Below are 27,977 nucleotides of genomic sequence, written 5' to 3'. Positions count from 1 at the left end.
CGTCGGCGACCCTCGGAGAAGTTCGTTTTCCCATGATGCACCGGTGGCTCTTTCTATCCCGCGCCTCGGAGCCTCGGAGCCATTGGAGTAGTCCATCTTGCCTCTCGTATCGCTGCAGTCACCCCCCCCCCTCCAGCGCGCCGTCCGTGTTGTTGGAGTAAATAATGGCGGCATCGGGAGGCGGATTATCATCTCCCGCTACCGTGGCGGGCTTCGTGAGCACCATAGCACCGGCCCGGGCTCGCTTCCCGGGCCGACCGTCCCCGGCTCGCAGCAGGCTGCGGGCGGAAAAACGCACAAGACGCGGAAGGTTTGTCTCGGACGACGGGGAGCTGGCTGGTGGAGGGCCGAGGCCCGTCAACATCGGCTTTGCGTTGAGCGAGGACCCGGCCTTGTTGCGTCTGCTCGGGGTGACGGAAAAACACAGGCGTCAGAGAGACGTGGGCTTCGACTCCAGCAACAGCGAGGAGGTACATGGGCTAGTAAAATATAGCACGGTTCCACAACAATACGTTTAACGGGGTTAATAAAGCATGTTTAATCAAAAAAAGGGCGACAATTACAAAAAATCTATTTGTTTCTTGCAAATAGCATTTTAGCTGACGTAGAGCTAGTTAGCAACATTTTAGCATGCAAATATTATTATCCCTAAACTGACATTGCGTGTCGCAGTTATCCTGCAGGTTATTCTTTAAATAACTCGAGGGCTGGATATTTATTATTCTATTGCATATGTTAAGTTTTTTAGATCATTTTTCTGTTTTGAAATTGCAGCATCTATCCTGTAAGTTGCAGCAACCCTGTATACACAATCAGTGTTTATCCAGCTGAGTTTGTTTGCATGAAAAAAGAAGAAAAAGAGACATTAGGCGGAAACTTTGGCGGTGTGATAACACCAGTGGAAACGTTTTTTACTGTGGAAACCGAGACGTGTCTTTTGTTTGCTCGTTCCCTGACATGGCTTGCAGAGTTGAAGTTCCCACCCTGTGCTAAAATCCTTTTGGCTGCTAATCCTGTCGTAGTTAAAGCGTCGCCGCTGCTTCTCGTAACTTCACATGCTGTCAGCTGACTGCTCGGTGTTTTGAACGTCGGTTTAACGTGGGATGCAACAGGAGGGAGTGGAGACATTGGCTAGACGTGTTCATAAAAGACATGCATTGAAGAATTGTGCAAAGTATATTGTCTAAAATCTAAATTAGCATCATGAGAAGATGCTATTCCCGGCCATCACTAAATTTTCTGTGCAGTATTTGTCCTCCAAGAGCAGTCTCTCCTTTTTTCTTTGACCTTATATTATTTCTTAATTAAGTTTTTTGTTTTGTTTTTGACTTTGCATTGTCTTGCCCTGTTGCTGTAAGAACTACATTTCTCCTCAGCAATCAATCAAGTCTTACCTTACCTGTCTTAAACCTGCAGTTGCCACATGGTGATTTGCTTGAATTCAGCCCTTGTTGCACCATGCACAGTTTTGCTTAAATTTGAATTTTCATACTAAAAACTGGCTACAGCGAAATGAGTGGTCTGCTCGATCATTGGTTGCAAATATCTTTGTAACCTACTTTAAAGATCAAGGATGAGACCGATGAAGGCCACAAAGCAAAGTGTATAAAGTTGTTTTTTTGTTTTTTTTACATTAAAGTGTTGCTGGACTGCTTTAAAGGTGCAAATATGTGCAATAATGCAGTTTCGTCATTTAGAAATCCTGTTAACCTGTGTCATGTGTTGAGTGGTGGGTATCGTTTACATTCCTACTGGTTTCACTTTAGCCCCACCCACTCAGGCTGGTAGTTTTGGAATAATGCTATGTTGGATTTAATCGTATTATTTAGTCTCCACAGCACAGGCTTTAGTATCTGACATCAGTCAGACTTCACTGATGCAATCTCCTTACAGTGGACTGTAACACAGAGTCACATGGCTCATGCTAAAGCCTTGTGGGTGCTGTTCAATGACAGTACCGCACATCACTCGGTACTTAGTGCTCTGCAGTGCAGTGGAATAGATACCGTTTAAGGGGGTTTCCGTTGTTAATTTGTGTGTGATGGTGGATGTAAGTAATTTCAATTTAAGATGAGGTATGGTTTTGCTTTGACGAGAGTATAAGTGCGTCTGGATTAAAGGAGGCTGGACGCTGAGCATCTTCTTTTTTTTTTTTTGAAATTGTACATAAACTTTGGTTGTAGTTTGATGTAGATTTTCACTTTTGCAGGAAAAATAAAATATATATTTTTTTTATTTTATTTATTTAAATAAAATTTAAATTTATATCACTCAAACGCTGAAATGATTGGCTGAGAAAATGTTGTGATGCATTCAAATAAAAATTAGACAGGTACAAAAATGGGGGGAAAAAGTGCAGAATCATTATTTCTAGTTGACTCATGAAGTGAAAACAAAAACAGGTTCGATTGTTTGATTTGGTTCCTCAGAGCTGCGCTGATGCAGCACTGGAGTAAAAGTCAAGAGCAGTGCTGCTGCTGAACCAAGTTGACTCAATACCTAGAAATTAAATTGTGAACACAGAAATGGAGGACTGTTGTTGATGCAGTTCTCTCATCTTTATTTTTGACCGTTGTGGCTTAACTGCATGAGCCTTAGTCATGGTTTAACAAGTAATTATGAAAGCAAAATGTGAAACCCCCCGTTAATTACACCGTTATTCATCATCATCGTGTCAAACTGAATACTAAGAAGCTAAAGCAGTAGTTTTATAATCTATATTCCCCGCTGTTGTATTAGTAATTTCTGAACATGCTCATTATTCATTGTAAGCTCCAATGTTTCAGGTCAAAGTGTCAAGTATTTGCTGTAACGGCTTCTAAAATGGCAGGATGTTATGTTAATGAATTGGGCGTGAAGTAGTCTACGTATTGTATTTTCCTTTGTGAAACATTATCTGTTTTTCTTTAGGAGGAAGATTTCACTGGATTTGGGACCACAAAAGTTCGCCCGCAGAAAACTTCAGGTGCAGTTCCTCAGTCATCAGTCAGCCAAGCTCCAGACCAATCACCAGGAGCGAAACCTCTAATTGGAAAAATAATACCCAAGACCCCAAAATCGACTCTTATTGGGAAAATTGTACCGCGGGTCTCTAAAGAAGAACCGGGTGATAAAGAGATATCAGCAGCAGAGAGCAAAGAAATACCAAAGGTGGTCATTAAACTGCCTGGTGAGCAGGTAGCCAAACATGCAGACGAGTCGGCCTCAGGCGCACAGAGCAGTACGACGGCAGGAGAAACGACATGTTCAGGCAGCACGCAAAACCAAACAGCCACTACCTCAGCTGGTGGCGCCAAGCAACGTGAGACGGTGGGAGCTCGGAAAGCAGCTCACCGAAGGGTTAAAGGCGAAGGCAAGGGTTTGGGGGACTCGGACACAGACCAATCCCAGAAACGGAGAACTGTGAAGCGCATAAGGGGATTTCGAGTCGGGCACACCAGACGCACACCCCAAGCGGTCACTATGTTGTTAACATCTTTCCACAAACGTCAGAGGAAGAGAATGGCTAAGGGTATGGAAGCCTCCCCGGAGGCCGGAGCTGAAGCCGGCGCCCAGAGCGGAGAAGAGGCCGCGATGCCTCTAGAGTGTAAAGCCGCAGATACCTCACAAAAAAGGGTGCACAAAACACATAGGCGCAAGGCTTTATTCGGGCAGAGGCGAAAGCCATCCAAAAACGTTCTAAAAGTTGGCTGTAAGGCGACGAAGCCTGCTTATTACACGCCGGTAACGGGAGCCATTCCAGCAACAGGGATGCCGGATGAGATCGAGCAGCAGATCCAAAGTCACGTTATCACTCCGTCAGAGGGTGAGCAGAGGTCCGAGCAAGTGCACCAGAGCTCAAACAACTCCACCACTCCTGTAATAAGTGCGCGGTCCTCCCGCGTCATTAAAACTCCAAAGAGGTTCCTGGACACCGAGATGATTCCCTTTCCAAAGGGCTGTTTGTCTACGTGGCTGAAAAGTCAACAGAGAGAAGACGGAAAACCGAGCGCGTCTCCTTACGAGTCGGGTTACGATGGCAGCTTGCTACAGTCCGACAGCGACTCCATGTCTATATTCGACAGCTCGTCTGCCGTGGCAAAGATCTCATCAAAGCGCGGTCCGGGTACAAGCCACATGGAGATTTACAAGAACCTGAAGAAACTGACGTTGAAACTGGCAGAGAAGAAGAAAAGTCCGTCTGACATTCAGGCGGATTACGCGCATCACGGCGACGGTGTGACCTCTCAGGTCAGGAAGAGACGGAGGTCCAAGCTCATGATGGAGGAGATGGACTCTCCCGGTGTTGTGAGGAAGCTCGCCGTGGTGGTGAACACCGACGTGGAAGCGCCCTCGCAAACGTTGCCAGAAGACACAGGCAACAATGGTAAGGATACATTAGATTTTTCTGTTCATTATTTATGAATAACTGACTGTAAAGTTATTTTGACAGTGCAGAAAATTCAACAGCTGTTGTGATTGCTTCACTGTTTAGTTTATAGGTGTGTCCAAGTATTAGGAAGGCGACTCGAGTTGCTTATTATTCAATGTGTTGTTGATACAGATAAAGCACCTACCGTGACTGGGGAAAGCTGCGAGCCGTTGGAAGTCAGTGGGCCCGGCCCTCGCATTGGCCTCAGTGGAGCTAATAAGAGGATGCTCCACCTGCTGAAGAAAGCCAAAGTCCAGCTCATCAAGATTGATCAGCAGAAGCAGCTCAAGTTGTCACAAGTAAGAATCAATTTCCTGGTCTAAAAAAAAAAAAAAGCAGAAGCACTACATGTTATTTCAAGGCCTCAAATTAAAAAACTTTTTAAAAAGGTATAGTAACCTAAGCATGTGACGGCATCGCTTTATATAAACGCTTGTTTTCTCTTCTCTTATCTCCACCAATAGTTGGGTACGAGAGATTCACAAGTGCCCGTGAGTGGGAGGAGGAGGAGGAGAGTTGACCTGTCTGCCAAAGATACGAGTCCTCAGGTAAGACTTTAAACTTGAAAATGCAAGATAAGATCATACTTTATTGATCTCCTTTGGGGAAATTCAAATGTGTCTTTTCATGTTGCTTTTCTGTGTATAAACAAACCCCATCATTAGCTGTTTGTTTTAATTGCTGAACTGTGTTTTTTTTATTATATGAATGTGTTTGAACATGTTGTGTTGAACCGTCACAGCATTAATAATTTACGCCATCATTCAGTGGTGAATGAGAGCGGTCGATAAACGCGGTGAAAGCATTTTTCTCTCTGCTTACCTCCTGTTTTTACCTGTTGTTATTCAGGGATTTGCTTTTATCCTTTGTGACATTATAGTTAATAGGGTTTCTGCAGAGTCTTAAAAAAAATCGATAATCCCAATTTAAGGCCTTTAAAAAGTCTTAAATATGAGCATATTTTGCATCATAGATCTTAAATTACATTTAGTCAAGTCCTAGATCCTTATGTAAATTTACTGCTTTATATGCAGTATGATCCCTTCTGGCCCATAAATTTTGTTATTTTGAAAGTAATTCCGGGTCTTTGATTTTCTTATTGTTTGTACTTTGTGTAGGTCTTCAATTGAATGGTCTTAAAAAGTCTTTCAAATTTCACTTGTCCAAACCTGCAGAAACTCTGAATAAGAGACTAGATTTTTTTTTTTTTTTTTTTAATTTACAACAAATATTTCCTCATTTGGGTGCAGGAGCAGCCCCTCGGTGGTCCCAGGATCAAACATGTGTGTCGGGCAGCGGCCGTGGCTTTGGGGCAGCCTCGGGCGATGGTGCCGGATGACATTCCCAGACTCAGCGCGCTGCCGCTTCACGAGAGAGAGGGGATCACCTTTTCTCCCGTAGCCGAAGGTACAGTCCACCTCCGTGTGTTGTTTGTAAGCAGACAGAGATTGCATTACACACAAAATATGCGGGAGTTTCCCGTATAAGCAGGGACATTTTAGTTTACACCATCATCCTAATTATAAAAAAAAAAAAAAAAAGAATTTACACAAATTATGTGGCAACTAGTTTGCATGTGAAATGTGTGCAGCTTTTCCTTGGTACCAGCAAAGTAAACCAGGAAATGAAAACAAGTCATTGTTTATCATGTCATCATTGCTAACATGCTTGGTCAGTGTTTACTTCATTGTTCCTGGATAGTATCTGGTCAAAATGCCAGAAAATTAAATATAATGCAACACAAAGGACTGTCAGTTTAGTTCAGGGTCTTCAAAAAGCTATGAAATAATTATTTATTAATGATTTATTATCTATTATATTGTTAGTTCTGTGCTGTGAAATGTTGCACTTTTGTTGGGACGATTGTTGCAGCAGTGGATTGTGTTCAGCTCCTTTTTTTTTTGTCTACAGGAGCTACCATAGGTCCAGATTGTTGTATTTATTTCATCTCCTATGTCAAAATGATTGACCAACAGAGCTCCACTAATAAATGAGCCAGGCTCATGTACTGTCTCTCTGTGTGTGTCAGCTATTAGATGATGGTAAATTAAAAGCACCACATAGTTTTTCACAGAGTGCCCTCATCAAAAAAGTGTTAATTTTCTCACTACATTGTGTAAAAATGTATGTGATAACACATATAACCACAAAACAGTGTATGCTGCCTTTAAACGGAAAACTTGTGGTCACGTCGTTGGAGGTCGTGTGGAGAAGATTCTTGGCATTCAAGTGGTTGCTAGGTAACTGTTGACATTTAGAAACCAGAGAGGCTAACCGCTAGCATGCTAAAGTAGTAAAGGCCACCAAATAGAGGGTGTCAGTAAATACAGCGACACTGGGAAAAATGTGGATTATTAGATCATATTAAGTACAGTTGGACTCGACTGTGATCCATACGAACTAGTGTGGATTAGCCTCAGTTTCAGTTAGTTTAAGTTACAAAAGTTACGAAAAGAAAAACGTATCTTAAGAAGTAACTTAAGGTATTACTTTATCAAAAAATACACCATAAATTAGTATTTCCTGACACTAAATGTGAACCTCAACACCAGGTTTCTGTGCCCTGGATCCCAGTTGTTTCTTAGTAATGCAGCGATCCATTTACTCCTCTTTTCTTTGGATGTCAGAAATTTCTGTTAAAGCATATCTCTGACTGCTTTTCAAATCTGTTGGTACAGTCAATCACATAACTGCTCTTTCCTGTTTTTTTTTGTTTTTGTTTTATTAATTTTACAATTTAGACTCTATAAAAGTCTATGATTCAAACGAACGCTGCTAATCTCCATGATCATCTGTCACTTTTTGCCACTCAGTGGCCGTAACCATGGAGACTTCAGCTTGCTGTGACGTCATCATGTGCATACTCTGTGTATGGAGCAATACTTGATTGGTGGTGAAATAAAATGTAGAACTCTTAGCAGGCGTGTTCAGAAGCTCACATCTCTCATATCGATAGGTGTGCAGCTTTAGCTTTGCCAAGTTATTCACAAACCAAACTGTAACCGAGCTCTCAGGTAGGTTAACTTTTTTTTTTTAATCAACTGTTTTTTTAGTTTGGTTTTTATGGCAAAGGTGCTCTGCTAGTGTATCCAACAGAAAAAAAACACTTAGAAGCTAAAATTGTGTTTCAAAGATTGAGCTTATGCAGTTACAAACACACAACCTAAAAATAATAATCAAAACATGTAGAATTTGCATAGTTTTTTTGGCAAACTTTTAATAAGCTGAGCAAAAAAAAAGTAAAAAAAAAAAAAAAAAGTAAAAAAAAAAGACATTTGCTTTGTTAGCTCAATGTAGTTGTAACTAAAATATTTGCCAGCAAAAATATCTTTTGTCACACACAGATTAGCCACCGCTGTTGGAAAGCTATACCCAACACTGGTCAAGTGAGCATCACTCAGTATGAGGTGAGGAAGTGCTGTTTGACAAATAGACTCACTGAACACATCCAGAGCAAAACGCAAGGCTACTCCAGACGCATCATTTATTCAAAAATGATTCATGTCTTTTATGTCTGGAGTAGCTTTGTGCCTTTTTGCTATTAAAACACTGCAACTGGGGGAATTCAAGAGGATGCCCTTAAGTTTCGAAAAGGTTTAGGTAAGAGGCAGTAATTTCATGGTTTCATCCAGTCACCTAACGTTATTGTAAAGTAGTAATGTGTAGCTGTAGAGACCAAGCTTATGTATGAGACAACCATCCTGTAAATGAGTATCTAGGGATTTCCAATTACTGCAGTTACATCAGTAATGACTCCAGCAGACTGAATAATAACCTCTGGCATCCAAAGATGTCGCCCCCCCACATCAACGTGTACGTAGTGATGCTTCAAAATGCGCGTTGTGGCTCTTTTACCCATCCTCTCTGTCTCTCGCCTGCAGATGTGGCGGATGATGACGATGACGCCTCTGATCAGGGCAGGGCCCAGTGGGTGGTCTCTCAGGAAAGCATCCAGCGCAGGAGGAGAAGGGGGAGGGGGAAGGGCCACAGGTTCAAAAAAAGGAAGGTACTGAGTCAATACGCACCCGGGGGAGTCCGGTCGCGGCGCTGCGGCCACTGCAAAGGCTGCCTGGTAGTGGAGGACTGCGCAAAGTGTATCAACTGCCTGGATAAGCCCAAGTTCGGGGGACCCAACACCAAGCGGCAGTGCTGCGTGTAAGTTCATGAGCTGAATTTAACTGTGCGTGCGCTTGGCCAGTATAAATGAGTCATTTCTGTCCCCGCGTTTGACACTGAAACGTTATTCTGAGCGACCACATGTCTGGAAAGTAAAGAAATGTGCGTTATGATCAACCGGCACTCAAGATCAAGCACCATTGGTTTATGTGCACGGTTCAGCCTTTAGGGAGGTATCCACTTTCATGATGTTAAATGAGAAGATCGATACCACTCTCATGTCTGTGTGGTGGTGCCGTCAGGTTTCTTAGCTTGGTGTAAAGACTGAAAACAATGAGTGAGCTCATCTGACCCTGTCCAAAGATTACATGAAGTACCTTCCAGCATCTCTTAAGCTCACAAAATGTCACATCACTTCATGTATGTTTAAACTCTTGTGGGTTTTTTAGACAGGTGCTAACTTCTTGGAGCCTTGAACGAAGCCACTCAGGCCATTTCCCAGACAACCTTTTAACTCCCCACAACAAAGCAAATATGCATCGATCGAATCTATGAACACATCCAACCAGTGATTTTGGTGAAAATCATATACCCTGATAAATCACTTTCTGAAATGTTTAAGCGGTGTCTGATATTAGGGATGTCCTGATCTGTATTGGGGTTGATCCAGGCATTTTTAAACGTATCGGTATTGGGATTCAGTTAAGGTCGGTCTTTTTGGGGATATAGGTCTGACATAAACTAAAACCACATCTTCTTCAGTCCCTTCTTTCTCTTCTGCTTGCGCTAAAGATTTGAAAAATAAATAGTGGATAATTCCATCTACTGTTTTAGAATAAGATCATCCATTTTGTATGAGTCCATTTTTAAATTACAGTAATACAGTGGATATTAGATTTGGCAGCCTGTACAAGCTACATTAACTACATTACATCTGGAGTCTTTTCCTTTTGACCAACTCTCGTGAAATAGTTGTAAATCCTCATGGTCTAAAAAAATAAAGAGCACAAAGGTAAATGGTAAAGTAATTTTTTTATTCATGGACAACACAAATAGACCCCTTCACAGCATGTAAACATTGTGACAGTTTGAGCGGCGGGGCTTAGCTGGAGGCAAAACATCTCAAACACGCTAGCTTGTAAACGCCGGTTAGCATATTTCAACGTTGTTTTGGCAATCACATAGAGAGTATACTAATATGCTCTTCAGGGGTGTCTGCTCGGACACTAGCTAGCAGTTAGCAATAGCATTAACATGTAACAATAATAAATAACTTAACGTAATTTCAGTCACAATTTAGTGTAAACTATAACATTATCCAGGCTGAAACTGATGATGCATTACACATTAATCTGACCTGATATCAAGTGTGCACTGCAAACACAGTGGTGTTGACGATTGTATCCCTCCAATACTTTCTTGGATGAAACTTCAAGTTAATGTTTTTGCTTTTTCGGTTTTGGCACCCGAAAATACAGCAAGACAACATTTTTGCAGGTGATGGTGTTGGTTCAAGCCTCCCTCTGTTTTGCCTCGAGCTAATGTCGTGACGTCACAGTGACATAAGCCATGAGAGGGCTATGTGATTTCTCTGTGCCTTTTCTCCGTCAGGTTAAATTCAGAACTGAGGAGGTGAGCGTCCAGTGTGTGTGGAGGGAGGGTTTTAGGGAGAGGTGATTTTAGGGAGGGAAGAGAGATATTCTTTGGAGGGTAATAGGAAAAGCAACGCAAGCACAATGTTGTCTGAAATGTGCAAAAATATTTCCATTATGAGACGATGACAAAGGCTATACTGAAACAAGAACAATTTGCAAAGGTGCATCTCACCTTTAAAAATAGACGAAAGTTTCCTGGAAACATTTGGATATTTTGTTTATTTTGTTTATTTTAATCATATTGAGACAAGGATCGGGGGAGAAAAACACTTGATTGGGACATCCCTACCTGAAATACTCTTAAGTTTGTAGGTTCAGACGTCTTGTACATAAAACGTGAAAATACTTTTCATTTCTTTACAGTAACACATATTAAACTATCCAGTTAATGAAGGCAAGTCGACTCTTACAGTTAAACACATTTCTGGATGGGTACACGAGAACTTTACCTCAAGTGTGTAATCACATTTTGACCTTTCTTCTGCACGTAGATATAAGAAGTGTGAGCGGATTGAGAAGGCGAAGATTGAGCGAATTATCAGGCCGTTCAAAGGTATGTCTGTGATTTCTTGTTCAGTTTGACCACATGAGTTTTCTGTGATTCCTTCTCTGCATTAACAGGGATAAAATCAGCAGTAGTAGTAAGTATTTAGACATCTGTGTAATTAACCATTAATCAATTGTCTCACAGTCCAGCCTATTTCGAGCGGCGATGATACAAACTGGAGCTTTGGCGATGCAGACGAAGGATCCTCCTCAATGTCGACCGGAGTCAAAAAAGAGTCCCTGCGTAAGATCAAACCACGCTCCTACAGCAAACTGCTCAAATCGGAGTCTGAGGAAGAAGACGAAGAGGAGGAGGACGAAGCAGAAGAACAAGAGGAAGTGGATAAGATGGATAAATTGACAGTGAAGTCAGACGCAGCAGCTGCAAGAAACCCAGGTAACTGAGGCATGAACGCTTCTACTTGTTTGAGTATTTTTTTCATATAGTTTGCAAGAGCTTTGTTGCTCTCTCCAAAGGTCACGATCAGACAAAATGTTTTTCTGATAACATCAGTGCATAATCTCTTATAAAAAGATAAACTTAGAGTGCAATTTTCTCAGTATTCACTCTGCTGCACAAATCCTTTGATGCAAGCCAGATGTTTACTGTTTACTGGGAAATAATTGTGTTGCAAAGAGTTATATTGCCGTTTTCTGTCAGACCTCTGTGTGTGGCATGGTAATAACAATGTAACACACACACACAAACAGTTCCTTATTTCCTCTGACGTGCTGGTGTCTGACAGAAAAGACAACATGAACCACTTTAACTTGTCCCTTTAGTTACTCTCCATGTTGCAGCTTTCTGTTCCTGTCTTTCATTTAACCTCCTGAGACCCAGTGTCCTCTTATGGGGACATTAAGTATTAGGTTTGTGGCAGCTTATTCTGCCTCATTTAAACTTTTATCCTCTTAATAAGGTACTATTTGTGAAGACATATGATAGCGGGCATTTCAGCAGATTCATTCTACACATAACAAACGTGGACATGGTTCACAACCTCATCAAATTTTACAATTTAAATTTTTGTTTATTTATGCTTATTATCTTTTCTAGTTTATTATGTAGTTTTATGTTTTGTTACATAATGGTGACTTTATTATAATATTGAGTGGAATAATCTCTGTGTCCACATATAAGGACATAATTTTTTCCCAAAAACTACTTCCTGTTAAAATGACGATGCTTAGTTTTTATAGTTCTTAGGTCCTGCTAATCACAAAGAGAAATTGGAGAAATTAAAAAGTCATGCCAAACAAACGTTCAGGTCTCAGGAGGTTAGTGGCACCTGAGAGGAGAATTAGTGTCAACAAATGTTTATCTCAATAATAGATAATAATACCACCAATTTGAAAAACATAAAATAAATCACTAATGGTCAAAATTGGAAAGAAAGACAGCAGACCTGTCCTATAGTCCTGCCTGCAAATCCACAAAAGACACTGCTTTTTGTCAGATTAGCTTTGAAAAAATGTCACAGACTTGGTTTAGAAGAAGCCAGAATGAGATGCACTTCGCCAGTGAAGGGTATTATATTCCCAAAGAATGAGAATTGTGTCTTAAGGTTGTGTGTCTTGCTTTGGAGATCTTGCTCCTCAAGACGGCGTGTCGCTCCCTGAAGACCCACCAGCCGAGTTAGTGAGGCATCGGCGGCCGTTCACCAAAGGAGTCGGCAGCAGACCGAGAGCTTACAAGGTAAAACCGATGGAGCAGGTGTTACCCCCTCGCTTCTATTTTACTGTCTCAACAAACCTGGGTCACACTGTATTATTGGAATATGGACGTTGCCTCTATTGATGGATCCAAAGTATCTTACTACACTAAATTAATGAATTTTTAAGACAAAGTTCTTTATTTATTTTAACCAATTTTTAGTTTGTTATTTCCAAATAATACACTTTGACCAGGTCTCACTTTCAGTTCTTCACTTTTAATCAAATAGGTTTGAACGAGTATTTCTAATAACACCTTTCAAATCCAGCCTTCTGTTTCTGACTTTAATTCTTTCATAATGCATGTGTTTAACTCATTTTATAAAGTGTGGATGAGTTAAGCTGTTATTGTGTACGTGTTATGCATGGTATACATCAGTCCCATGTGTCGACGAGTGCTTTTTGAGATCTTTATTCATGTTCAGGTGTAGTGGCTCATTTAAAAATGTTGAGTCGCTCCATCAAATAACTAAATTTTGCGGTATTACACAGAGGAAAGTAATATTTTCTAATTATATCTAATTTTCTAAGTAATAATTCTAATTATTTTCTAATCCGAATTAAAAACAATAGTGCATTTATTTAAATGTGTCCATTGTTACTATAATAATAATAATAGTCCCAGCTGATCAGTAAAAGCCAGCGATGCTTCCTCACACCTCAGATTTCCCTCTTGTCCTCGAAGTATCATGTGTGAATGTTGGCTGTGACTCTTTGTTTCCACTTATTCAAGCTTTTTTTTTTTAAATCTAATTTTAATCAAACAAAGCTTTTTTTTGAGCATGTTGTTCGTCCTCTGTCAAACCCCTGCTGCTGCTGCTGCTGCTGCGCCTTGAAAGATTTTTCTGTTAGTATGATTCTTGCTTATTTACTCACCTTGAAATCTGTGATGCTCGAATCCTTTGCAAGTCTCTGAGTAAAGTTTGCAGCAATTGCAGAGGTTGCAGCAAGAGCTTGTGCCAAAACTGTGTAATTGTGGCTCTTTTTTAATGAACGCTTTGTGTGTATTTGCTGCATGCAACATGCCAGGTGCAGCATCTTTTATTTTTTATATACAGTATAAGCCTCATAATCCATTTTCCAAGTGTAGTGATAAGAATTTATAATTTCCCATATTTCACTGTTTTTCATTTCTTGCTGCACATTTAATCTGTTAGCAGTTAATTTAATTAGTGTTCAGTTTTTTGCTTTTTTTTTAGCAGATTGTCATCAACAGATCAACTTTTATGATTTCCTAGTACTTTGCTAGTGTGCGTGTTAACATCCACTCAACACTTTGTGTGTGTGAGTATGTGCTGCGGCTGATTACATTACCTACAGTCTCCTTTATCTTTTTATTAATTCTTATTCCTGGCTAACAAATTGCTCTCGGAGCCGTGGTGCTCCTCCCTTTCTCTGCCACTTTGGCTGCTGCCGGCCGCCGCCGCCGCCTCTGCATGTCCCTAGTACTAGTGCAACTTTGGAACCTGTCTCGCTGGTTGGCTTAGGCAGTCCCCTCCTCCACAGGCACAGGAGAACACCGAAGAGACGGATCCCACAGAAACTTTCCCCGAGCCCAGACCGTCCGGGAGCCCAAAGCCGAAGCTGCGGCGGCAGCTCCAAATACACTTACACCGCCTGCCTGATTCTGTCCTGCAGTCTGCTGCTCTGTTTTTACCGCACCGGCCGCCCCAGTGTGTGGATCAGTCGCATCCACTGCTGGTCCAGCTTGTAACACAGCCTGCTATTTTGCAATCGTCACTTTCTGAAACAAACCCTCCTCCAGAATTGTCCCGGCCTGAAACGCACCCCACTTCTCCGCTCTCACCACGTCCCGTAGCAAACTGTCCTCAGAAATCTCTGCTGTTGCGTTTGCATCGTTTACCTCAGTCTGTGGTGAAGTCGGCCTTGACTTCGCACAACTCTGTGTCATTATCACCTCAGCAACAGCCTCGCAGCTCACGGCACTCGGCTTTGGGAGAGGTTTCGTCACAGTTGTCTTCTCAGGGACAATCAGAGTCTGAGGTGCAGCACCCAGACGATTTGACAGAGACACAAAAAGCCGAGACAGATACAAAGACAGATATAAAGACAGATGAAACTGTGCCCGAGCCCCCTCCAGCTACCAATCCAGGCACAGAGTTACAGGAGGAGGGCACACGAGTGGAACAGGAGGACAGACGGGAGGAGCGTCCTGAAGAAGACGAGAAGGACTCATCTGTAAAAGGGACAGTGCTGCAAAACTGTCCAACTGACAAACACTATGTCCTTCGTTCCCAGAATCCTGCAGAGTGTGCATCAGTGAACACCCTGGCAGGGTTAACTAACGGATTTCCCCAAAAGGGCCTGTTGCAGAGCAAGCACAAGATCCGAGTAGACTTCAAGGTGAGTGTGCACCTGTATCTGGTGACATTTTTAGATCATATCTCACTGGGGTGTATTTAAGATGGACTGTATAAAATATACATGAATAGATGTTTTTATTTCTACAAGAGATCTCAGTGCAGTGCAGAGAAAGCCTTGTAGGTTGTTATACTTAATTTTTACACACACACAAAGGGACGCCACAGAGAACAGTCGTACCTAAACTAAACCCTGTTGATATTATGTGAAAAAGCAAAGAGGAAAGGAGTCATGTACATTATATGACTAAAGGTTGCGGGTCCCATTTATCTGTGGTTGTCTATTGAAAGTTTACAGAACCAGCATCCAGGTTAAAGAAAATAGGAACAAGATAGATGGGAAACGGTAGGAAAGTTACCTCAAGGTCCATTAAGATTCCCTGTTTTTTTAAATATTTTTCACTGTCAAAGTCAGTCATTCCAGTTATTCTATGATATAAAATTCCTGAATTATTTCTATCGACTTCAAATCTGTTTTTACTCAAGCCTTATAAGCTTTCTTAAATAGCTATTTCTGGGGAGAGGGGAGGTTTATTAATATTTGTTTGTCCTCACTGGAAGTGAAAACACTGCACTGTAAAGAGAACAAACTCTAAAGTTATTAAATGGCTCAAATGTTCATACTACAAATAAAACTTCCTACCTGCTGTTATATCAGGAGACTCGAGCAGAGTGTGTGATGAGTGATACAACATGTGGGCGACCACCCAATGCTGCTAGTGCACCCACAGACTAATAGAGGAGAAACCAACGTTCCTCATGCTGCTGTTTGCCTTGTGTCTACCAGGAGGACTGTGCTGTCCAGAACGTATGGCTAATGGGAGGACTCAGCGTCCTCACTTCTGTCCCGACCACTCCTCAACCCGTCTGTCTGCTGTGCGCCAGTAAAGGCCGATACGAGGTAATTCAAACGGACCCTGATCTTTGGGAAGCTCTTAGAAGTGGAGTTCTGTTGTGAATCCGCTCCCGCCCCTATAACGATTTTATTCACTTATTTGTCTGCCACTTCCTTCAGATGATTTTCTGCCAGATCTGCTGCGAGCCTTTCCACAGTTTCTGCCTGTCGCCCGAGGAGCGCCCCCAGGAGGAGAACAAGGAGAACTGGTGCTGCAGGCGCTGCAAGTTCTGTCATGTGTGTGGGCGTAGAAGCAAGAGCTCGAAGGTAGGAGGTCAACAAATGTACAAAAACAAAACAACTTACTCAAGTTATTTAAAAAAATAACAAATAAAAAAAAATACATGAACATTCAAATTTCTTTTATATTAATTCTAAAGAATGTAGCATGCAACATTTTTCTTACTCTGTATGTGATCCAAGGTGTTACGATCATAATCCAAAAATGATTTACTCTTTTGTTGTTTTTTTCACATAGCCTGTGTTGCAGTGCAGAAGATGCCAAACCTCCTTCCACCCTTCTTGTTTGGGACCAACATACCCTAAGCCTATGAACTGCAGCATGCCCTGGGTAAATGCTTTAATAACATTTATTTATTCAGAAATCTCCTTGCCTTTACTTTTTTTTCGTATGTCTAAGTCGTAAAGACTTTCTTTCTGTGACCTGTTTATGTTTGTGTAGGTGTGCATGACATGCATACGGTGCAAAAGTTGCGGCGTGACTCCTGGAAAGACCTGGGACTTGGCCTGGAATCACGATCAGGACCTGTGTCCCGACTGCACCTGTCTCCATGACAAAGGTAAGACATCGGTAGTTCCCGAAGGCTAATTCTTAAGATAACCAAAAACAAGTCTGTGTTGCTTAGAAGACATCAGAGAGCGCTCAGGAGATTTCAAAATAGTTCTTTCCTCAGGTGCTCTATTTGCGACGGGTGAAGTGACAGATCAAAAAAGAAAAGATTTCAAAGGGATTCTGGGGTTGAAAAAGTATAAAAAGCCTTTATTTAAACATGACAAAAACTGGCTAAATGCACATGGGCCTGAATTGCGGCCATATTGGTCTTCATCAGGGCATAGCAACAGGAAGTAGGACAAAGCTTAAAATGGACACAGTGCTTCGTGGTCCAGTACAAGTCTGTGTTGCTTAGAAGAGTGGTGGGGGTTGGCATGCAAGGTGTGTGTTTACAGGTCAAATGTGAGACTTGTGGATGTTTTGTGCGTTCAGGTAACTTCTGCACTGTCTGCCATAAGTGCTACGAAGACGGCAGCCGACTCCCACAGATGATTCAGTGTTCAGAGTGCAGCCACTGGATTCATTACACATGTGAAGGACTCTCAGGTGAGAATACTCAGCCTATACCAAACATTGTCAAATGAGAGACATTTAACGTTCTAAAAATATCCATAATAAAAAAATACATGTGACGTATTTTAAAATGTTGTTTGTGTTTTCCGTGTTGCAGAAGAGCTCTTTGGGCTCCTTTCAAGTCAGCCGGAAAAAGTGGATTTCGTCTGTACACCCTGCAGTCAGCATCAAACCGAACACAGCAGCTTGAAGGAGGGTCTGCAGAGCAGGTTGATGGCCGGGCTGGAGGAGGTGCTCATCAACCTGCTCTCATCCACCAGCACTCAGCACCTAGTTACCTGTAATGCGGTGAGATAACGTGCAGAAACAAACAGGAAGAAGCAGTTTCTCCTTCAAGCAGCTTTTATTCCTAATGCTATTTATTATCTTTCAGTGTCAGGAAGCAAACATCCCACCATTTGACCGGAAACAGCGTCCAGTCTGTGATCTACAAGCTATGGAGCTGAAGTTTAAAGAGGGCGGTTACACCTCAATAGTGAGTATATCTGTCCTCATAATCTATTCATTATGGGAACCAGCACATGATGACCTCTCCCTGTGTCTGAACAGGATCAGTCCCCAATAAAATCACAATATAGAAACTGCCTAATACTTGTCTGAATCTCTCTCCTGACTGAAGCCTCTTATTTTCCTGTCGCCCACCCAGAAAGCTTTCCATACAGATGTGGCTGCTGTGATGAGTAAGTGGTTGAAGGAAGAGGAACTTCTCCCTGAGGATCAGAGACCGACCGTTCAGGCCAGGGCCCACTATGATAAGGTAAACTCCCGCTCCCCCGCCCCTCTTCTCATGTTACAGTGTGCTCAGGGATCAGGTGTGAACAGCCTCGTCTCGAGGGCGTTTGTTTGCTTTTGATCTTACGTCGGTTGTAATTTCTTACAGGTGATGAAGCGAGTTTTAAGCTGGTTTCCTGCACTCACTCTAAAGAAGTGGGAATCCTTTTCAGAAGAATTCCCAATGTAAGTACATTTCACAATTTTTCTAAAGGAAACTATAGAAGTGCCATTTGAGACTCTTTGGTACATGTCTCAGATGTTTCTGCTCTTATCTTCTAGTGGGATGCTTCCGGAGGCGGTTCTTCCACCTTCTAAGGAGCACAGCTATGCACAGTGTGTGGAGAGGACATACCAGCCAAAGGAGGAGAAAACGGACTCCATGCTGTCCTCAGTCACTGCACAGCAGTCCAAAACATCACACAGACTTCCTCCCTATTCTCACGGTATGTCTGTATCTGCTTCTCTATCACGACACCTAAAGAATGAGAAAGTATCTCTATATTTTTTTAATCTCGTCCTTCAGAGTCCAACAAGACAGAAGACGTGAGGCAGTGTGCACTGTGCCAACAGTATGGAGACTCTGCTCCCAGAGTGAGTTCATCCTTCCTTCTGTGCAACATTGCCAACTAATTTTCATTGTTTGGTCTATTGTGTAATGTAGACACTGGGATATATCACACACACTGTATGTTTCCACTCCTTGCTGGGTATCTAACAATATGAAATGGCTTTTCTGTTCTGATAGGACGCAGGACGGCTCTTGTACTTGGGACAAAACGAGTGGGCCCACGTCAACTGCTGCATTTGGTCTGCAGAGGTGTATGAGGAGAGCGGCGCCCTTCTGCAAGTGCACAGTGCTGTCTCAAGGGGGCGCCACCTGGTAAGACACTATCAGAATAAGGCCACGTTCACACGTAGCGATCTTTTTTTCTTCGGTTTTCCTTGGCATCGTTTCTCCGTGAAAATCGATCCATTGCAAAACCACATCTAGTTGTAGAAAGGTGTGGCGCTGTTTCTGCTACAGAAATCAGCCAAATAAAAGAAGCATGTGCATCAACCCTTCGCGTCGTATACAAACATAAAGTCCACGATCCGTTTTAGCTCATCTAGTGGGCTCGGTATTTTTTTTTTTCACCCTGGGACCTGGATTCAAAAAGGTGCAGTTCCAGTCACATAAAGATCCAAATTCGTCATAGATGGCATGCAGAAACATGCAAGGCTCATGCGGGTTCACACAAAAATCTGATTTGTGTAAACGTGGCCTGAATTAGAAAGTCTTGGCACTATTTGCATATTTTACCTTATGATGAGACTTAAAACTATTTTGATATAACTCTGACTGTCGTTGTTTTTCCTTGTCCAGCGCTGTGATCGCTGCGGCCAGTCAGGGGCTACGGTGGGCTGCTGTCTCGCCACCTGCCAGAGTAATTTCCACTTCATGTGTGCCCGTGCCCAGAACTGTGTGTTCCAGCAGGACAGGAAGGTTTACTGCTTCAAACACAGGGACCTCGTCAGTAAGAAGGTAAAAAAAAAAACAACTTTATATATACTCTATATTTTTCCCGTGCCTGCTTCATACCTACAGACTTTTGTACTTTTTACTGATTGTGATTTTCCTTCCAGATGGTGTCTGGGAAAAGGTTTGAAGTCCCTCGGCGGGTGTACGTAGACTTTGAGGGGATTAATCTCAGAAGAAAGTTCCTTACAGGTCTTGAGCCAGAAACCATTAACATGACCATAGGTAAGAGCGTCTGTGTATTTCGTGTTGTTAACTCCTGTGTAAAAGTTGATTTATTACAGCTACATGTCTTTACTTAGAATTTGAACATGTGTTTTCTTTCCACACTTGTCCAGGCTCTCTGCAGATTCAGAAACTCGGCGTGTTGTCAGAGCTGTCATCCAACGGGAGGATGTTGTATCCTGTCGGCTATCAGTAAGTGGTCGCTGTCATCACCCTGCTATATATAGATAGTGTACAGCGTACCAAGTATGGGGACTTTATCAAGTTGAAAAACTTGTTTTATATGAATGTCTTCTTTCTCCAGATGTTCTAGGTTGTACTGGAGCACTGTGGACCCACGCAGGCGTTGCAGGTACATCTGCAAGGTAACAGAGGTGAGCACACCGCTCCCTGGTGAAGAACAAGACCCGAGGTGGGACCAAGGAGAGAACCACACCATAGTCCACAGCCCCAGCTGCCCCAGAGGTGAGCAGGATGTTACAGATACAGAAGAGCCATATAAAGGAAGCACTAGCAGTAAAACCAGTAGTCCAATAAAAACATTACAAGGAGTTTTATTGCTCTGTAAGTTGAGGGAAACTACAGCTCTCTATTATGTATTCGTGCAATTTCTTCTTATTATTAGAGACCGTATAATATGACCACTTAACTCAGTGTCTTCATGAAACATTTTTTTTCCTTTGCCAGATGTGGAGTCCCCGGATCCTTTGAGCACCTCATCCAGTCCAATAAAGTCCACTACCTCATCGCCCAACTCTAAACCGCACAACACACCTGATTCTAAAAGTCCTGGTTACACACAAACCAGGAGACCAGCAGGAGGATCATCTCGACCGCTCCCATCTCCAGGTAACTAGAGTCTTAGGGGAAATTGGTTATTGTTGGTTTTATTTTGTCTGTGACCTCTGCCTTGTTGCATTCTTGAAGTAGAACATGATTCAAACTGCTGCCTCGGTTCACACTTTATTTTATTGTGCCAGGTTCTGCACTTCCCAAATCACATCACATCCTCACGCTGAGGGACCTGGATGACACCCGCCGGCCTCGCAGGCTCTCGTCCAGAAGCCGCTGCAGTTCTTCACCCACAGAAAGCGACCCGTCTGTACCGATGACTCTCCGCTCCGGTGGGACTGTCCACTCCAGGACCGCCCTGTTCGGCTCCCCGCCGAGATCATTAAACTTCGGATCAGCTTCTCCTCCACTCTCACGTCAGACCTCAGCTTCTCCGGTCTGGAGCTCGCCTCCTAGGTCCACCTCCAGCGTTTCTGCAGGGCTGTCGCCTCGCCAAGGAGCCTTCACTCACTCCCCCAGAGGCAGGCAGAACTTTAAGATCACCACTCCGGTCTCCGCCGAGGTTCCCCAAGACTTCCTAGCTTCGTCTGAGGCGGAAGATGCGGCCGTGGCCACGACAAACGGGATCTCACTCGCCCCTGATAACCTGGAAGAGGAAGTCGCCCACTTGATGTCCCAGGAGCTGCCTTACACCGTGTTTGACACGGACACGGAGGTAGCAGTGGCCTCCATGCTCAACGCTAAGCTCGACTTTGACGAGGCGCTGCTCACCGAGAATGACTCGCTTCACTGCGGAGCGCAGAGCAGCAGAGGAGACGTGGAAGGCGTCGTGCGCGATGTGGAAATGCAGGAAGATAATCAGGGAAACGACTCAGACCATGAAGACTCCAGGCGTTACCTTAAATTTTCCCGCACGGTGGTTTGCGACGCAGCTGGTGTCTCAGACGCCCCGGGCCAGCTTCCTTCAGCACAGTCCATCTCCCAGTTAGACGGTGCCGATGGTGGTTCAGAGAGTGACGACAGTGACGCAACCGACCGTGAAGCTCAGGACCCGGAAGGAGTTGAACCCACAACTCACACCAATCACAATACACCCACTAAACAGCTAACAGTCGCTCTAAAGAGGCTGGAGTCGATCTACACCGTGTCAAAGTCGCAACAAGAAACGTGCGAGCCAGAGTTTCAGAGTTTGTCACCGTCTGCTTTTCTTGAACCAAGTTATACGAACGATGACCTGTCAGTCCAGGAAGAGGAAGTCATGATGAGCTCTGAAACACCAACATATCACAGTGAAGCGAGTTTGAATTCTGCCGTGGGCCCACTCGTTTCTGCCGAAGGTGCCTCTACAATGTACCCAAATACAAGTGCAGTAGATGACAAAGATGACAGTAGCTCATCAACCGACTCAGTCGAAGGATTTAAAGATGATTTGAATGATCCCGATTATTCCCCGAGCCTGTAGTCAAAAAATCTCCCCCGGCACAGACGAGAACCATCGTTGTGAAGGCGAAACAGCCTGCGCCAAACCTCAAACGCCTCTCCCCTAAGCCGTATATTCCACTTCAGCCCAAACTCAGGCTGCCTTTACCGCCTCGAGTCGGACAGACTGTAAATAATGTGCCTGGTTCCTCTCCCGCTGCCACTTTTTCTGCAGTCCCACGCCCCGTCACCTCCCCCATCATTATCAACGGCTTGAGTCCGTTGCCCGTTCAGCAGAGCGCCACGCGGGGCAGAACCATCGCCATCCGCTTGGACAACACCAAGGCGGCAGCAGGTCAGCAGCAGGTGGTAACTACGAGTCAACCCGAGGCAGCTAACTCGCCCCTGCCCCAGACCTCCACCCGTCAAGTCCTGCTGGTTAACCGCCAAGGACAGGTTCTGATAAAAGACCCGAGAACGAACACTTACCAGTCGCTGAGTATGAACTCGCCCGTCTACGATAAGATAAGTCAGATTGCCAAGATTCTTCACAGTGGCAACACTCTGCAGAACTCGGTCCCCCGTGTCATAATAAAGCCTCGCTCCAGCCCTTCCGTCGCCAACGTCTTGCCTCCCGCTAACCCCGCCAGTAACCACGCAGCACCTGAGAAGAAATACATCGTCAAAGTGGTGAAAAGCAGCGCCGTTCCAGCCCCCGTGGCTCCTGTGAGCACGCAGAGCGCCCCCGAAGCCACTCTGACCACCACCGCAGAAAGCGAAGCCCAGACTATCATCGACAGAGCGATGGCGTCTCACCGCGACGCCAAGACTAAACCCAACATTCTGAGTAACGTTCGGCAGCCAAAGACCAAACCGCAAACACCGCCGCAGTCGACAGAGGCAGTGGACTCGGATCAGTCGTCGAGTGGACGTTCAGAGTCGCCGCATGACCTCCTAAACGAACCAACGCCAGCTTCGTCACGCAACCAGGTCAGAGTGAAGAGGGTGTCATCGGTGTCTGAAAGGCCTTCCAGGAAGAAATCCAAGATGGACTTTTTGAAGGATCCGTCAAGTGAGCTGGAGGAAGTTAACGAAGCCAGGTATTAAAACTATTTCTAAAGCTGTTTATTGCCGCATCGTAACATAATAATATGATACCAGTGAATGTAGTATTAATATAACATTATGCTTCTTCTGTATTTCTTTGAACAGAACAAGCCGTGTGAGAATGAAAGCCCCATCAGCAAAAGACGTTCTTGATCTGGACCGGGAAAATATTTCTGAACCAGAGCTTCTGAGAATTACAGCTCCACCAGCTCCTACGCCTTCCAGGTCAGTTTATTTTGAAGGAGCTAAATTAACAAAGAAGCAATTACTTAGTGCTTTAATGACACTTACATTTATTTTTTTTTTATGTTAACTAATTTATCATAGTTTCTGCCATTAAACCTTTTTTTCAAAGTCTGTGAATGAATTTCATTTAACATTTTACCTTGATTGTGTCATTAAACTTGTTGCATGTGTTATAATTTCTTTGTAGGTGTTTGCTTAGACTCACTTAGAGCGTAACGTTAATGCGTTAATGCTAAACTAATCATTTAGTTTCATAGGTTCTCGCAGCCTTGATTTCTCGTCAAATTTTAAATTTCCGAGATGAATAAAAAACATAAGTCTTTCAGTTCCTGTATCATAGTGGTTGTTGACAGTACTCTTTTCTATTGTTTAACTTCTTTCGTTTATCTGCTCAGACGTCCTCAGGTTGAGAGTCCACCTACATCCGCACAAACCAGCAGTAACATTCAGGGTAAAACACAAGCGTGGGTCGGCTCTCGTCACGGAGACATCTTCGAGTGGGGCCCTTATTCAGGTTCGTGGCTCAATTTAATCCATGTAAGGGAGGAAATATAAGCAGTTCAGAAACCTTGACTTTTTGTAATCTGCTGTGTGATCACTAATCGGTATAAATAAATAACATTTGTTGCTTTCTGCAGGTTTTAGCTCAGATGAAGAAGCACCAAAACACAGAAAGAGGACGTACATGAACCAGCCCCACCTGCGCTTTGAAATCACCAGCGACGACGGCTTCAGCGTTAAGGCTAACAGCATAGAGGGTAAGAGCTGCTATTTTATGTTTTTAATGTTTTCTCAGTTAATCTGTTTTCAAGCCACCTGACTACATTTTATCTGTCTCACCGTGTGAATCCGCCTCACCTCTTCCCTCCCTCAGTTGCGTGGCGCGCGGTGATTGACAGCGTCCTCGAGGCTCGTGCGGGCTTCCATCTGAAGCAGCTGCCTCTGGGCGGGATGAGCGGTCCACGGGTGCTTGGCGTCGTCCACGATGCCGTCATCTTCCTGCTGGAACAGCTGCAGGGGGCCGCGAACTGCAAGCACCACCGCTTCCGTTTCCACCGCTGCGATGACATCGAGGAGGAGCTGCCCATCAACCCGAGCGGCTGCGCTCGAGCTGAAATCTACACACGGTACAGAGACTTCCACTTACGTGTAGTTACGCTAGTTGTAACTCTTTGTTTGTTTGCTCTGTTTTGATATGCACTGATCATCATCTTCTGTTTCTCTCGTTAGGAAAGCAACCTTCGACATGTTCAACTTCCTAGCGTCACAGCACAGACAGCTCCCTGACATAGTAGGGCCCTTTGACGAAGAGGAGGATGAATTCCCGTTGAAATCTTCCAGGTCAGTGTATTACATTTCCACGTTTCATTGTGTAAATTAGGGCTTAGCAGATATCATGTGAATGCTGACTCTGCTTTGTACCTGCTCCACCAGGCGAGCCACCAGCAGTGAGCTTCCCATGGCGATGAGATTCAGACACCTGGAAAAAATCTCAAAAGAAGCCGTAGGAGTTTACAGGTAATGGCAGAATACAGGTCAAAAAGAGCATGAGATTGTTTTTTTCTTGTTTGTTTTTAAAATACTTAAATACTTTCCTTCTCTGAAAACCTCCTAGATCTCTAATTCACGGGCGTGGACTGTTCTGCAAGAGGAACATCGATGCTGGGGAGATGGTGATAGAGTACGCCGGCACAGTCATCCGTGCTGTCCTGACGGATAAGCGAGAGAAATATTATGACAGCAAGGTTAGTGAACACAATACGCAACCACTACACTTACAAACTGAGGACTTTCAATTACAATAAGAGCAATTCATTGACCATTTAAGGCGAGACACTATAAGTGAATAGGGTAAAAATTTTACCTAATAGATATCACCATGAAACTCCTCTAGTTGATTACTTACATAAATACATTACATATACACATTACAAATATAAAAAAAAAACTGTATTACAAGTTTTCTGTGAATTTATATTTAAATATACAAATAAGGACTTATCTACTTAAATATGCACTAATTTGCATACACTTCCAGAACAGAAATCTGAATAACGGCTAAAGTGTGGTTCAAAATTCATTGTTTCATTATCACTTCATAAATCACAATATACTGACAACAGCCACGTCTTTAGGAGTGAAATGTTAATGGCTCTGTGTCATATATGAAAAAAAACCCTCTATAAATACCTTCACAATGTAGTTAAGGAATAAATCTGGAAAGTTTGGTGTAAGTGCTACTGAAATGGAGATTTGTGGCTCAGAGTAGCAGAAAAACATATTTTTATAAAACAGCCTTTAAAGTTTTACTTTGCAAAATCATGTATATTTTTATTTGAAACCGCTATGTACCAAAACCAAATCTACTCAAATCCTTCAAAACATATCATACGATTATATTAACATATAAAATATCAAGCCATTGTTGATCGTCTCCTTTTACCAAGGTCCGACTCCCCCCTCCTCTCCTTCATGTGTCTTTTCTTTGACTTTTCTTGCTAATTTGAGTTGTAATTTTCTTCTTAGAGAAGATTTCACGGCAGTTTTAAATGTCCTTCACAGATTAACAAAGGCTGGGTCACGTGACCCATTTCAACAAATCACATTGTCAGAAATTTTAGCTTTATATCGCCTTTTATACTTTCATGATTGATTGCCAATACAAAGGATATGACCATATTTGGTCAGGCTTCTGCGGGAGAAAAAGAGCTTCACAATAAGCCGGGGTAGAGACGAGGCCAGGAGCCAGCTTAGAAAGCTGACTATTATTACTCAATTTAGGAATAAATTAGACGCGCATCACAGACAAAGTGTCGTGAAATGAACACCTAAATGTGCATTGTGACTGCTTTTTTATTTGAAATAGTTTGATAGAAGACGTGTTAATGGAACAAAACCGCAAAAAAAATCTCAAAATTGATAAAACTGTGTTTTTGCTGCCGTGTCTCGCCTTAAATTCATATATTAAAGTTGACTGCAAATGGTCAAACAATGACTGACTAGTCAGCTGTTTGCTTCCCATCAGGGCATCGGCTGCTACATGTTCCGCATCGACGACTTCGACGTGGTGGACGCCACCATGCAGGGCAACGCGGCCCGCTTCATCAACCACTCGTGCGAGCCCAACTGCTACTCCCGCGTCATCAACGTGGACGGCCGCAAGCACATCGTCATCTTCGCCCTGAGGAAGATCTACCGGGGGGAGGAGCTCACCTACGACTACAAGTTCCCCATCGAGGACGAGAACAGCAAGCTGCACTGCAACTGCGGGACGAGACGCTGCCGTCGCTTCCTGAATTAGCATGTCACCACAAAATCACACACACACACACAAAAAAAACACACAAACACCAGTAGCCCACAACAAAAAGCCATCCCAGCTGAAGCACTTCAAGGCGGTTTTAATAAATTCTAAAGGTGACTGTTTTGACGTCGCCGTAGGAAGGAGATGAGAGCTGACCTGCTGAATATTCACTTTCTAGACTAGTCAAGGGCGGCGTGTTTGTTCATTTCTGTCCTCTGAGCTGCTGTTGGCAGTCCCAGAAGAGCCCATATGTTAGAGCTTGAAGTCCATTTATATGATTTCCGACTGCAGGATAGAAGCTCTGCTTTATTTGAATTTGTGTACAGTTTTGCCATCTCATATCATCAATTCTCTGGCCTCTACTGGAACCCGAGGTGAGGCGACATCCAGGGGGCGAACCCGCCTCGAATGGTGCAAGCTAAAATAAAGTGATTACTGTGTAAAGAGGGATCCATTACTATGCTCAGTGTCTTTGTAAATACAAGGTCACGGACGGAGTGAGGTGAACGCATTCAGCACCTCGCTCTCTACTTCGGAACAAACACGTCGTGTACACTTGTAGTGCAGCTATGTTTTAAACTTCACTCTGGACTCCGCAGGGACTCCTAATATTTTAGGTGCTGATGACATTTTTCCTAAAAAGATAGTTTTACTAGAGTCACCCAAACCCTCTTTTTTTCCCTCGGTCTGTTAAAACTTCCTGTTTTTATTTGTGATGTCACAGATGCTGTGATCTACTCGCTTTTATCCCACTATTACAGTCTTGTTATTTTGTGCTCGTTTTGTGTGTTTTAAGGCCTATGAGGGAGCGTTTTCCCCCCCACCGGTGCAGGCTGCAACGTGAATACAGTGATCTTGCTCTCTGCACGGTCCCTCATGACTCTTTTTGTATATTTGAACAATAAATGTATATTTCAACAAACTCAAGGAAACAAATGTGTTTGAACTTTTAACTTTCTGTTTTGCAAGTGAAGGCAGACAAACGGAAGCGCGGCAAATGATCCTACGTTGACCTGTTTGCACCCACCCTGTGTTGTACTACCTCAGAGACATTATGAAGCAACATTTAACTTAAGCACACAACACATCCGCTGAAACACTGCTTCCTTGTTCAGTATTTCTTATCCTTAACGTCTCGATAGTGTCGATATTACGGCGACATTTATTAGAGGATGAAGTTTTTTTGTTTTCTTTGTCCTCGTTTACTCCACTCAGCTACTGCATGTAGATGGTTTCACAGACTTTGAGGTGAAGGCTGATTGCTGTGGACTTTTGTAGGATTTGTTACTTTATCAGCTCATGATGGAATTTGCCTGTACATAGTTGTATAAAGAATTTCTAAGCCTGTTGGATATTTTTTTACGTAAGATTTCTTTCGTTTTTTTTTTTTTTTTATTTATGTTCAATAAAAATTTGTTCTAAGTTTGCTTTGTTTTCACAGATGCTTTTAACCGTGGTTCGGTGTGTTTTCATATAGCATTTTAGTATAAATTAATTTGAAGACAATAATA

The 27,977-nt window shown here is 43.1% G+C and overlaps 1 protein-coding gene across 1 annotated transcript; it reads left to right on the top strand.

The window, feature by feature from the left end:
- Nucleotides 1-55: 55 nt before the first annotated feature.
- Nucleotides 56-27,893, top strand: LOC125020556 (histone-lysine N-methyltransferase 2B-like). The gene is given in 37 exon segments (XM_047605983.1): nucleotides 56-470; nucleotides 2,911-4,366; nucleotides 4,544-4,710; nucleotides 4,876-4,959; nucleotides 5,662-5,818; nucleotides 8,293-8,566; nucleotides 10,674-10,735; nucleotides 10,874-11,125; nucleotides 12,315-12,424; nucleotides 13,948-14,805; nucleotides 15,610-15,723; nucleotides 15,838-15,984; nucleotides 16,196-16,288; nucleotides 16,400-16,517; nucleotides 16,943-17,056; nucleotides 17,181-17,371; nucleotides 17,457-17,558; nucleotides 17,730-17,840; nucleotides 17,964-18,040; nucleotides 18,137-18,300; nucleotides 18,381-18,448; nucleotides 18,603-18,737; nucleotides 19,221-19,379; nucleotides 19,481-19,598; nucleotides 19,712-19,790; nucleotides 19,903-20,063; nucleotides 20,286-20,447; nucleotides 20,579-21,847; nucleotides 21,850-22,909; nucleotides 23,022-23,141; nucleotides 23,558-23,676; nucleotides 23,801-23,920; nucleotides 24,037-24,289; nucleotides 24,393-24,503; nucleotides 24,597-24,680; nucleotides 24,778-24,907; nucleotides 26,188-27,893. Coding segments are annotated over 37 exon segments (9,381 nt in total). The 5' UTR covers nucleotides 56-164; the 3' UTR covers nucleotides 26,464-27,893.
- The last annotated feature ends 84 nt before the right edge of the window (nucleotides 27,894-27,977 follow it).

The sequence above is a fragment of the Mugil cephalus genome, chromosome 14 (genome assembly GCF_022458985.1).
Source record: "Mugil cephalus isolate CIBA_MC_2020 chromosome 14, CIBA_Mcephalus_1.1, whole genome shotgun sequence".
NCBI classification, from domain to species: Eukaryota; Metazoa; Chordata; class Actinopteri; order Mugiliformes; family Mugilidae; genus Mugil; species Mugil cephalus.
The sequence above is the reverse complement of the archived record's forward strand: the minus strand, read 5'-3'. Positions and strand labels throughout refer to the sequence as shown.